This window comes from Lactuca saligna, chromosome 4 (assembly GCF_052625555.1).
Source record: "Lactuca saligna cultivar CGN05327 chromosome 4, ASM5262555v1, whole genome shotgun sequence".
In the NCBI taxonomy this organism is placed as follows: Eukaryota; Viridiplantae; Streptophyta; class Magnoliopsida; order Asterales; family Asteraceae; genus Lactuca; species Lactuca saligna.
This window is the reverse complement of record NC_136420.1, coordinates 71997704-72011654: the sequence shown is the minus strand read 5'-3', so window position 1 is coordinate 72011654 and position 13951 is coordinate 71997704. Positions and strand designations below refer to the sequence as shown.

Sequence of the window (13951 nt, the reverse complement as noted above, 5' to 3'; positions counted from 1 at the left end):
GTTATTGATTTTTTTTGTAATTCTCAAATTTTGATTTTTGACAGCGAAATGTCCAGATATCTTAAGAATGAGTATTTTCCTAACTTCTTCTTACGTATATAATTTTAAATTTTCTATGTTTTCCACGTTAAAATACATTTATACATGTTAGACAGAGTGTGAACATGAAATTAAATAAACAAAAATAAGAAAAGATATAAACTGGCATGGCCCATATTCCACCTATCAAGACAAATAAACGCACTAGTTTTCTACTGGCCCGCCCCGAACTAATGTTTAACCATGCAGAGTATTACACGATCTAATAAACCGACGCTAGTACGCTACTATAAATATCACTTGTTTCATGCAAATATCTAGTAGTGTAAATAAGATATATACACGTTTGCACAAACAACAATTGAACATGACCACTGAGGCGATTGGAATCACCAATCAATTTTCTGAAAGGCGCTCTGCTGATTACAAACCAAACATTTGGAATTACGACTTCCTACAATCTCTCCAATCGGAATTTCATGTAATAATATCTTTCTGTATGACAATTTATCCTTGATTACCTTTTCAAAATAGAGTTCTAGAAAGCTTTTTTGTATGCAGGAAGAAGAATATAGACTACAAGTCCAGAAGGCCAGAGAAGAAGTTAAGAGTTTATTTGTTGAAAGCTTAGAACCTGTGGCGAAGTTAGAACTAATAGATAACATTTCAAAGTTAGGGTTGACAACGTATTTTCAGAAGGAAATAAATGGAGTTATAGATAGCTTTCAATCATTTAAGGATGGAAACGGCAATGTCAACATAGAATCGGATCTTTATGGCACTTCTCTTTGCTTTAGGATACTGAGGTTGCATGGGTTCAATATTTCCCAAGGTACACCCATAGTTAATACACCGGTTATATTGAACTTTAACGTCAAAATGTTATCATTATAATGATCATATTTTTATATGCAATATATATAATATTAAATATGATATATATATATATATATATATATATATATATATATATATATATATATATATATATATATATATATATATATAGGTTCAGGTTCATTTGAGACCATTCTAATTTTATGAGATCAAATCTAAAAATAATTTTAAAATTCAAAATAAATGGAAAAATCCAAAAATTCTTTTTTTAGATATTATTTTCGGAACTTGAATTAACTAAGAAAAATAAAAAAAGTAAATAAAAAACACATCCTGTTTTTTTTTTGAAAAATACGTGAAATATTCTTATAGAATATTACACTGAAATATTCTAAAAATAATTTTAAAATGCAAAATAAATGGAAAAATCTAAAAATTCTTTTTTTAAATATGATTTTCGGAACCTGAATTAACTTAAAAAAATTAAAAAAATAAAAAATAAATCCCATTTTTTTTAAAATACGTGAAATATTCTAATAGACTATTACACTATACATATTCTAAAAAATAATTTTAAAATGCAAAATAAATGGAAAAATCTAAAAATTCTTTTTTTAAATATTATTTTCGAAATTTGAATTAACTAAAAAAAATTAAAAAAAAATCTCGTTTTTTTTTAAATATACTTGAAATATTTTAATAGAATATTATACTGTACATATTTTAAAAAATAATTTTAAAATACCAAATAAATGGAAAAATCCAAAAATTCTTTTTTTAAATATTATTTTCGAAACTTGAATTAATTAAAAAAAAAAAAAAAATGCCTCTCACGGCGTTACAAAATATAGATGGTCTCAAATTAACATAACATTTTATATATATATATATATATATATATATATATATATATATATATATATATATATATATATATATATATATATATATATATATATATATATATATCTCAAGGGTACACTCGTAGCATGAGTTTACCCAATAAGTTACCTAATGTTGTCGTATAGTTGAGAACTTGAGATTATGCTTCTAGACATTCATTGGCCACTCATTATTCATTTTGTATTATCTTCAAATTTTTTATTCTCATCCTCCTACTTTAAAAGTGATTATTTGTCCAATATAGATTTATTATCTTCAATTTTTTTATTCTCAAATAGAGGTCAAGGAATATATATATATATATATATATATATATATATATATATATATATATATATATATATATATATATATATATATATATATATATATCAAGGGTACACTCGTAGCATGAGGTTACCTAATAGGTTACCTAATGTTGTCGTATAGTTGAGAACTTGAGATTATGCTTCTAGAGATTCATTGGCCACTCATTATTCATTTTGTATTATCTTCGATTTTTTTATTCTCATCCTCCTATTTTATAGAGGTCAAGGAATTGATACATCAGCTATTCTTATTCTAACTTTATTTATAACACTAATTCATTAATCACATATTCAATCATACTCACCATTTAATTTATTCTCTCTATTAAACCTCCTATTCGATCATTCAATCCTAATCACCTTGTTCAACTCCTATACAAGTTGCATTATAGACGACCAACTTTCTATCTTTTTCTGCACAATTAACCATACGGTTTCTGTTCTTAGCAATGGCATTGAAATTTGAAAGGTAACCAGATGCTCACCACTATCTCCAACCTTTCAAAAACCATAAAGCCCCATTGTCTAGTATCGTACTACACGACATATTGTATAAGTTGGCATGCAGAAATACCTACTATACGATTGTATAGGTTGGCGCGAAAGAAATTTTAATTAGAGGGGCTAAGAATGGATACAGAAGTGATAGGTCCTTCATTAACCCTATCAATATGGGAAAATATATCAAGAGCGTTTTTGATACATAACGTTTGAGAACTTTTGGCTTCTAGCTTCTAAGAAAACGCTAGTAAAAAAGAAAAAACTTTTGTTCAGCGGTAAGAGCATTTAGCTTTTAGTTTAAACAAAACGCTTTAAAATCAAAAGTTACATATAAAGTAGCTTTCAACAAAACTCTCCAAAATTAAACGTACCTGCTAACCGCTACCTGTTACCAACTAGTTTTGCCGAAAATTCCATACACATAACTATTTAAATAACAAGACATAAAATTAAAATTGCCGAAGTTAAGTATATCTACATATAGTGACGGAAATCAGAACATTGTATTTCTTTCAACACACTATACATGTTATTTAAAGTAAATTGAATCAAAACATTCCTAACCGAAGACCATACAAAAAAAACAACAAGAAATAGGCGTGTGTGTTTCTAGAAGCATCATCCTTGGCATATACAGTATAACACATCATATCTTATCCAAAACTCCCTTATATTACGAGCGCATTTTATTCTTTCTTTATTCAACTAAATTTTCTCTTGCTTCAGTTCCTCAGTTGGATGTTCAACATTTGAAACTGATATTGATAACCGTAAAAATGTTATTATCAAACTAAATGTCATGCTCCTTAACGTCCTTATGGGGTTTCGATTGCTTGTTGTTACCTTTGTCACACATAGTGGATTGAATTTCACTTTTCTGTTAAATAACCTGGTGGATTAAACTTTTAAAGATCACTAGAAGGGAAATGTACAGAAAAAAGAGCATATATAGGGGCCGGAGAGGGCAACTCATGCTTTACTTTTGGTTGATATATAAAAAGTAGAAAACTAAATTTGAAGTATGTTTAGCAAAATATTCATTTGAAACGCTGAATTGGAACTTTGTTTGTATATAAAACATACCAATTGTTTGTTTGACCACAGGTATTTTCAAAGGGTTTGTAGATAATGTGGAGAAAAACATGAACTTTAATGTTAAAGCAATGGTTAGCCTTTTTGAGGCTTCACATCTAGCTTTAGAAGGTGAAGACATACTAGGAAAGGCTCAAGCTTTAGCATCATTTTATTTGAAGAACGTTTATCAACAGTTAGATGTTGAGCATGGAAAAGAAATATATGATCCATTGAGACTTCCTTTGAACATGAGAGTAGAATGGTTCAATATCAAAAGTCACATTCAAGATTATGCTAAAGTGAGTCCAAATTTCAATTTGCTCAAGCTAGCGAAACTCAACTTCAACATGGTTCAAGCCGTTCACCAAAGTGAGCTCAAAGATATGTTAAGGTACGTATGCAATACTGTTGAGTATAAAATTACCGAGTTCAGAAATGTGGCATGTGTGGACACTTTTTATTAAATAATCTTATCAGGTTTTCTAGGCTCATTTTCTATCCTAATTTATGCTTCTTTTTTGTCAATAGTTGGTGGAAGAAAGTAGGAGTTATGAAAAATATAAGCTTTACAAGAAATCGGGTGGTTGAAAGTTACTTATGGTCGGTGGGAGTTGCCTTTGAGCCACAATATGGATATCTCAGAAAATGTTTAACGAAAGTCATCAATTTGGTGCTTATTATTGACGACGTTTATGATGTTTTTGGCACTTTGGATGAACTGGAAACCTTTACGCATATTATCGAAAGGTAAGTACGCCTACCTATGCTATAACTGTTGGGTTTTGGTCATAAGACATCCTATGTGCTCATACAAACCCTAATGCTTGGATCTAGGTTTCTCTATTGTACATGCTTTGAATCCAAGACTATAAACCCTAATTCTAGCATACATATAATCATATTAACATGAGAATAAGTTTATAGTGTTACCTTGATTGTTATGTAGCAATAACAATCCCAAATCTCCTTGTATTGACTTTGGAAGGCTTAGAGTCACAAGTGTCACTCCTCTAATGGCTCACAAACACCATAAGCAAGTGAAGAAGGTATAAGGAGAGAGGTGAGAGGTTAGAATTCGTATCTAGAACCTCTTGGGAAGGGATACACGAATTCATGGCCCTAGGGGTGTTTATATAGGTGTAGAGATAGGGTTTCAGTCATTATCCTTATCTAGTTGATTATCCATTAAGCAACCAATAAGATAATCCTTGAATCCTTATCATACTCGAATTCTAAGGGATTTACACCTCAAATTCGTTCACCATATATATAAGATAATCCTTACCTTATTTTGTAACTATCACATAATTACAATTCACCCCCTCTAGTTTAATTAATTACATTTGATCACAAAACTAATTCTTAATTAATTATTGACCAATATTAATTAAACAAATATGATTTCTCCTTTAATATATTATTCTTATAACATATTAATAAATCATATTATCCTCTCTCTCTTTATTCATTTCTCCAATCAAGTTGCTTTGGTGAAGGCAACCCAAAAGGACCATGCACCATCGGGTCAAGTACATACCAAAATAGTTATGGACTTAGACACTAATCCAACAGTCTCCCACTTGGATAAGTCTAACAACTATTCTGCGTATGACTTCAGATCCTGATCTGCAATCGTAGCTTTCCAAAGCTGCTGTCAACTCTGATCATATCAGATACACGTGTCCTTAGATAAGGGATCATATATTCCTCCATTCTGGATATCGTCTGAGATATGATTTCTAATCATTCTCTTTGTACTACTTCTCGATTTCTGATTTATGACGACAGACTAATTGAACAAATCAAATTAGCCCTAGCCCGGCCGAGCATTTACGTATGTCATCACTAAACCATCGAGGGGCCCAAAGATATCGCTTTTATCCTACTTTGGATAAAAGGAACGGATAAACTTTGATACAATGCTTGCTTGCACTCACTCACCGAATTACACACAACAATATGTTTTATAACACCAAGTTACTGGTGCGTTTACATATTATCAATGTGCAACCGATTCGCAAGATACAACTCACACATCTCGGTTTCAAGAATATAAGATGTTATCGTCTCACCAATCACTCGTAATACAATTCATGGAGTGATCCAAGTGAGCGTGGGTTTAATCCAATGCTCAAATCATATTCATAAGCACTCATGAACGTTGCAGCAAACATTTGCTTATGTCTAATACTCTTCTAGACAATCCACACACCAATTCACGACAGTCTTCATTCATATCTACTTCCAACATATGAACGACTGTGGCCCGTTTGAATAATTCGATTATTCTTAATAAACTCAATTATTCTGGAAGTCAAAACATGCAAGGTGAAACACAAGAATAATACTAATCCCATATGGCCTCAAACCTTTGAGTATAAACAAAACACGTTTTATTTATCACCATATCGATTACTCATTATTTGTCGTTTCGGGTAATCAACTTCGCATTTTAATTCCAACACTTGTCCCATGCTCCTAGTATGCACACAATGTTTACCTATGGTTCTTACTTTTGCGAAATAGACAAATTGAACACATTTCCAATCATTCTCATTTTACAACACCAAATCCATTTTCTTAAGTGTAAGAATGTCAAATTCTTGTTATTTATAGAATATACTAGATTCTAACACTTTATGCAACGATCCTTTTGTAATGTCACTGCACCAAAGTCTCAAAGACTATTGCCAATGATATTACAAATTCCTCTATCGGAAATTGTTACAAGATAATTCCTTAGATATGATGTCTCTCACTCAAAGTACATTCCTTTGAACATCCTTTCGCATAAAGTTTCTAATCTAGACATAGATTTTACTTCCCAACATGGACACACTTCCATATTTTCTATATGACAACTCATTCTTAATAGAATCTTATCTATTCGTAATGATGTCGATATCGTCCATCCAATATGGAAACACTTCCATAATTTCCAATACTATACTTCCAACTACTCGCAAGCGACCAATCCTCGTCGAACTTTGGATTGTCCTTTGATAGTTGTTTAATTATTTTAGTCAAAACCAATTCTAGTCCCTTTTCCCTCTAAATGCACTATACATTTGGAAAATTTTAGAATGGTCAAACATTAAAGCATTCGCAATCGATCCTATACCCGAAGCGTATGGGACACGACGCATAATGTTTTATTTGCTATGTTCTCAAAACTCGAATTGCGAAGAGGAATGCCGTAATCACAATCGAAATTTTAAGAACACACTATGTACCTTTGACTAAATTTATCAACATTCCACAACCTAATCCTTTAGATTTGAAATGAAGCATAATATTCTCTCCCTTAATTATAGAAAAACAACCTTTCAACTCTTACAACTTTGCAAAGTACGACTCTTGTTTTCTATAATTAATATTGCCAACTATGCAATACGTGCCTTTATAATCATACAATCATAACATTTATGCTCCCACTTTCATGATGATTATTATAAAACATAACACTTATGCTCCCACTAGCTTCGACATGTATTCATAAACATCTTAACTTTCAGAAAAACAATACTTATTGAATTTCTTAAGTTCATGTTTCTAATACTTAGTGCTTTGATAATCTTTTATCAAGGCTTCTTGAACTTATACACTTTTGCCTTAGATAGTTCATATGTGTGTCTTAACAATTAAGACTAATTGCCAAACCTCACAATTCAAATTATGGAAAGGGATGCCGTAACCATGATCGAATTTGAGAATGCAATTTTACAATCACTATCTTTTAAAATCTTTCTTAGTGAAAGCATTTTCTCAAAATCATTTTAATGAAGGAGGAAATCTTATGACACTTAGATTTAAACGGTGCATGTGTTCCTATCCATGCGAATTTGTTAAAACCAAAGTTTACGACAAATTCAAACTCATATGGATCGAACTTTCTTAATCTTGATTTCTTGCCTTATGGTAGCACAGCTGCCCACCACGTCTTCCAAGTAGTTAAGCATCTTACCTTTTTCCTATCAATGTACCTTTCATTGATCAAGGTCCTTGCCTTTTACGCATTCAAATGAGAACTCATAGGACTCACATGCATAATTAACTCGATTGGATTGGCACAAAAACCAAATAATGTCTTTACGATAGGTTGTAAACCTCAACTCGTGTGCTAGTGATGATCGATAAGGTTTATTTGATTTGTTCTTGAAACTTTTCGAGACCATTAAGACTCCCACTGACTCCTTGACATATAAGATTCTTTTGTCAATAAACATTTCTTGACAAACAAATTTTCAAGAGTTAGTGTAGCTTGTATCAAAACACTTCATAAATTGATCATAGTTGGTCTTTGTCTTATCCAAGACATCACAACTTTCCACATTTGATGAATGTTATAAACCTTTAATACCTTTTACTCATTGTCACAATCTTAACTTTAAGACTTGTTATTGGAACAAAGTATGATTGTCTTCTTGATTTGACCATTTCATCAATCATTGATTCCTCTTCTTTAACATACAATTGTACCAAGACTCACTTAGAGGATCAATTGAGATATGGTTCTTAATCATTAAGACCTTTCATAAAGCATAAAAGCCACTCTCCCTTCTTCTTAGAATGGAGAAACTCTTATCTTTCTGCCTATTTGATTCTTCTTATTCGTTTTGCTATTGATCTAAACCCTTTAATCAATTCAAAATTACACTTAATCTTGTAAGTATAATCATATTTACTAAACCTTTAGTAAATGATGACGAATATCTTTGTTACTCTTATGGTGAACTTGATCAACACACAACTTTGTGTACTCGATCTCCTAGTCCTTCACTTGACACTTTGTCAACGAATTAGTCTAATTATCAAATATGAAATTTCTCATTCATCATGCAACCAAGTTGCATGATTCCAAGTTTCTGTCCAATTGAAACTTGGGCGATGAGAAACTCTCCCTATTTGGTAAATTCTTGACTTTCCATAACACAATAAGAAACAAATCCATTATTGCTAATAATTTTAACATCAATTTTTTCATACATGCCATTGTAAGGATAAATAAAATTTAAAATCAAAATTTATTTTATTGCGGAAAAATTTGTCCTTCACAATGCAACTCATTGAAAAACTTATGCGAATACATCTTTCTTAGCAATCTAATTCTAACTCTAAGTAGTAGCTCAAGAATCTAATCTTCGAGAAACGCAATCGAAATCCATTCCTTCACGGTTAGATTCTGCTCACTTCTTCCCTTAAGCTTCTTTTCTTTTCTTTGATCCTTCTAAACATCAATTGTAATCTTATCACATTATGTATTCAGAACCTAGAATGAAGCTTAAAAGAGTTAGTCAATGGATTTTACCTAAATTAGAGCCATACGTTTCGACTCTCCCATCTCTTAGATCTCTTAGGTAAATAGGGCAGCTTCGTCTCCAATGCCCCTTCTCTTGGCAATAAAAGCAAATTGACTCTTTTTGGAACAACACATGGAACTATTTCAGACATCGCCTTTCTCTTATGATCAAACTTTTCGATCATTGCATGTCTTTCATTGCCATTGTCTATATCCACAGAGGTCTCGAAGGCAGATTCACCAATCAACTTTGCTTTTCTATTGCGCCAAACCATTGCTGATTCAGCAGCAATAAGCATATAGGTGAGATCTATAAGGGTCACGTCGCGGTTCATCATATAGTACTCTCTTACGAACTCACTATACGAGTTAGGAAGTGATTGAAGAACCCAATCAACAGCCATCTCTTCACCGACAATGGATTCTATCATTCTTAGTCTATCAATGTGTGACTTCATCCCTAGGACGTGTGCACACACCGACTTTCCTTCTTTATGTTCACTTGCCAAAAGGGCTTGAGTGATCTTGAACTTTTCAAGCCTTTGAACTTGTGGGTTAGGGAGAATAATTGGAGGAGGAGGAGGAAGTGAAGCATGATTTCTTGTTCCTTGATCGAATCGTGGAATATCATCTTCATGTGGAATGCTTGTTTCACGGAATTTGCGAAGACCATAGTTGTCGAACTTTGACATCGGGAGAAAAACGAATTCAAGTTAGTTGATTGATTGACTCCTTGGTAAATCACCCAAATGAAATTCCAAGGCTAGGACCCAACACAATATCCTACAACTCGGGAGAGGGATGCCGTAACCCAAATCGCAGAACATTTGAAGGTAAGTGAATGACGATTCACTAGTTTTCACCATGAGAAACGAAAAAGGAATTTAAGTTTTAAATCTATGAAAACTCCTAGATCCTTTGAGATTCATTGAACATTTCAATGGCATGTTTAAATCTCGATATGCCCCTCTTGTTTGTGACTGGGATGCCGAGGATCACAAAGCGGGTGTGAATAACCATGCAAACTACATGGTGCCCTCACATGTTACAATCACCTATTCGATGTGCCGGTAAACCACACACGCTCCACCGAACTATGACAAACATTGAGTCACCCTTTGCTACCTTTGCTTAGAACCATTTAGTGTGCCGGTAAACCACACACGCTCCACTAACGTCTTCGCAAGGGCACAAAGTGTAATTTCATGGAATTGCATCAATTCACTTTTGCCTAAGTAACTAAGATTGGGAATTTGTGAAACATTTAGTTACTGTGTATTTCATTATGCTTATAATGGAAGGTTTCGTCCTATCCTACCCGTTCGGCTAACGACCCTCCACTAGTCAAGAATGCGGTGGGTAAGAGTGGATACCCATTCAATCGCCATTTTATAGGCAATTTCCTTAAACACCCCTTATAGACCAGCTTCGTGAATGAGGCCTACTAACGGTAAGACTGACTTTTACTCATACATATATATAATGTTAGACTTTTAATCTTATATATAGTATAGGGTGTATTTTATACTTTTAAAATACTATGTGGTTAACTTTAATAATTACACTTTTAATTCAATTAAATTGTTAACCTAAACTCTTATGGATTTATTAAACCTCTTTTAATTATACTCCTTAATTAATTAATAAAACCATAAAGGGGTGATTTGAACTTTTCAAAACATTACTAGAGTTTTAGAATTTAACATTTCTAATTAAACCTTTCAATCAACTTTTAAATTCCAAAACTTGAGGGCAAGTTTTGAAACATTTCAAAACATTAGGGTTTTAACTATTTAAATTTCAAAACAACAAAACTTTTGGGGTTCAAATTTAAACTATAAAACCTAAAGGGATAAATTGAAACTATTTCACAAGATAATTCAAATCTAAATTACAAATAATCAAACTTTATCTAATAAAACAAGTGATTATCTAAATTTTGACAATTATCTTCTATTTTGGTAAGGATAATCACATAATAATGAAAAAATTCGGATTTTATCACAAAAGCAAGTTTATGGTAATTATCCAAAACCAAAACAGGAAGAAAATCGCGAATCTGAGCTGTCAGACCCTTTGACTCGTCGAGTCTGGACCTGGACTCGTCGAGTACAGCTGACTCGGCGAGTTCACCAAGTGACTCGGCGAGTCAAACATTCAGAAACTCAAAAAATCGATTTTCAGTGCTTATTTCGATCAAATATGCATCAATACAATTGAAACCAATCTAGGCTCTGATACCACTGTTGGGTTTTGGTCATAAGACATCCTATGTGCTCATACAAACCCTAATGCTTGGATCTAGGTTTCTCTATTGTACATGCTTTGAATCCAAGACTATAAACCCTAATTCTAGCATACATATAATCATATTAACATGAGAATAAGTTTATAGTGTTACCTTGATTGTTATGTAGCAATAACAATCCCAAATCTCCTTGTATTGACTTTGGAAGGCTTAGAGTCACAAGTGTCACTCCTCTAATGGCTCACAAACACCATAAGCAAGTGGAGAAGGTATAAGGAGAGAGGTGAGAGGTTAGAATTCGTATCTAGAACCTCTTGGGAAGGGATACACGAATTCATGGCCCTAGGGGTGTTTATATAGGTGTAGAGATAGGGTTTCAGTCATTATCCTTATCTAGTTGATTATCCATTAAGCAACCAATAAGATAATCCTTGAATCCTTATCATACTCGAATTCTAAGGGATTTACACCTCAAATTCGTTCACCATATATATAAGATAATCCTTACCTTATTTTGTAACTATCACATAATTACAATTCACCCCCTCTAGTTTAATTAATTACATTTGATCACAAAACTAATTCTTAATTAATTATTGACCAATATTAATTAAACAAATATGATTTCTCCTTTAATATATTATTCTTATAACATATTAATAAATCATATTATCCTCTCTCTCTTTATTCATTTCTCCAATCAAGTTGCTTTGGTGAAGGCAACCCAAAAGGACCATGCACCATCGGGTCAAGTACATACCAAAATAGTTATGGACTTAGACACTAATCCAACAATAACAACATGTTCCTATATACTTTTGATGAAACTTAAATAAATATAATTCCAGGTGGGCCACTGAAGGAACTGAACGTCTTCCAGAACCTATGAAGTTTTGCTTGAACATTCTATATGATACTGTTGATGAAATTTCCAACGAACTTCTGAATGAAAAAGGATATATGGTGAAAACACATTTACAAAATTCGGTAAAAAAAATTGTTCTCTTTTTTCACTTGACAATAAATGTTGGTTTTAGTTTATGTTTTATGTAATACATTTACTAGAAATGGAAGTTAAAATTTATTATTGTTTCAGTGGAAAGATTTCTGCAAAGGCTTACTAGCAGAAGCAAGATGGTATCATAATGGTTACACTCCAGGTCTACATGAGTATTTAGAAAATGGTTGGGTAACATCATGTGGCCCTTTGCTATCAATTCATATCGTTTTTTGGGATTTATATGAACGACAAGAAGAGGCTATAAATTTTTTGAAAAATAATCATGATCTTGTCTACAACGCCTCTATGATTATTCGACTATGCAACGATCAAGGGACATCAAAGGTAGGTTATATACTATTTTAGTCATGTACTACCATATTAGTGGCCGCCCATCACATACAAAAAAAAAAAAAAAAAAAAAAAAAATATAGTTTGGACTCATTAGAAATGGAAATTTTTTAGAGTTTCTTTTGATCATTTTTATTTTTAGAGTAAATTACACGAATGGTCCTTATGGTTTGGAGTAATTTACATGTTTGATCCCTAACTTACTTTTTTAACTCGGAAGGTCCTTACTGTTTGTTTTTATTACGCGTTTGGTCCCTTTTATTTGTTTTTGTTACGCGTTTGATCCCTGTTTTACCTAAAAAGACTATTATTTGAACAGAGAAAAATAATGAGATAGATAGGGTAAAGTCAGGGGAGTGGGGTTAGGAGTGTGTTTATTTAAATAATTTAAAAAATCATGGGCAAAATAGTCTTTTTAGGTAAGATAGGGACCAAACGTGTAACAAAAACAAACAATAGAGACCTTCCGAGTTAAAAAAATAAGTTAGGGACCAAACATGCAAATTACCCTAAACCATAAGGACCATTCGTGTAATTTACTCTTATTTTTACTTCTATTCTTTTATATAAGTGTTTATAATTTTTTACATAGTTGTTCACCTATATTATACATAAAAATGAACGAAAAAAAAAAAGTTATAGTTTGGCCCCACTAAAAATGGAAAAATTTTAGAATTTCTTGGTAACATTTTTATTTTTACTTCCTACATAGTTAATTATTTATCATTTTTGTTGAAAAAATCTCAAAATGAAAGCAATAAATACGAATATCACTATATTTTAATTTTATTCAGCTATCAAGAGAATCTTAAATATTATTATACTTTTAGTTTTGAGAAATACACATATAACATGCCAGGTTGTTATTTATACATAGGCGGAGTTGTCCAGAGGTGATGCCCCGACATCAATCATATGTCATATGACCAAAGCAAATGTTACAGAAGAGGTTGCGAAGAAGTACATTAAAAGCATGATTACCGATATATGGACCCAAATCAACAGCATATCTACGTCATTATCCCCATCTATTAAGCATATTACTAATATGGCTCGAGTTGCACATTTTATATACCATAATGGAGATGGATTTGGCGTCCAAGATCGTGAGACTAGAGATCAAGTTCTAGTTCTTTTAGTTCATCCTCTTGCAGTTGATTAGTTGGTCAAATTCTATTTATTTTGGTTAAGGATAGGTGATGTGGTCTAAAAATTAAATATAAGAAAACTAAAAAGAAGGAACATTAATCCTTATTTACAATTGAAAAGTGTTATGAGCATTGAGGGCCTTTCTTAAATAGTCATGTTTGATTGGTAAAGCATGTAATGTATGATATAAAATTTAGTTTGATGGTCATAAAAACAATACATTCCCACTTAAAATTGTTAAT

The 13951-nt window shown here is 32.0% G+C and overlaps 1 protein-coding gene across 2 annotated transcripts; it reads left to right on the top strand.

Moving 5' to 3' along the window:
* Positions 1-374: 374 nt before the first annotated feature.
* Positions 375-13828, top strand: LOC145038612 (alpha-farnesene synthase-like). 2 transcript variants are annotated; one of them, XM_078986916.1, is made up of 7 exons: positions 375-520; positions 601-871; positions 3693-4053; positions 4191-4409; positions 12058-12196; positions 12306-12554; positions 13438-13828. In XM_078986916.1, exons 1-7 carry the CDS (start codon positions 407-409, stop codon positions 13720-13722), a joined length of 1638 nt encoding a protein of 545 aa, XP_078843042.1. In that variant the 5' UTR covers positions 375-406; the 3' UTR covers positions 13723-13828. The 2 variants fall into 2 exon arrangements, with proteins under 2 accessions (XP_078843042.1, XP_078843043.1); XM_078986917.1 differs by having other exon boundaries at positions 13420-13574.
* Positions 13829-13951: the final 123 nt, after the last annotated feature.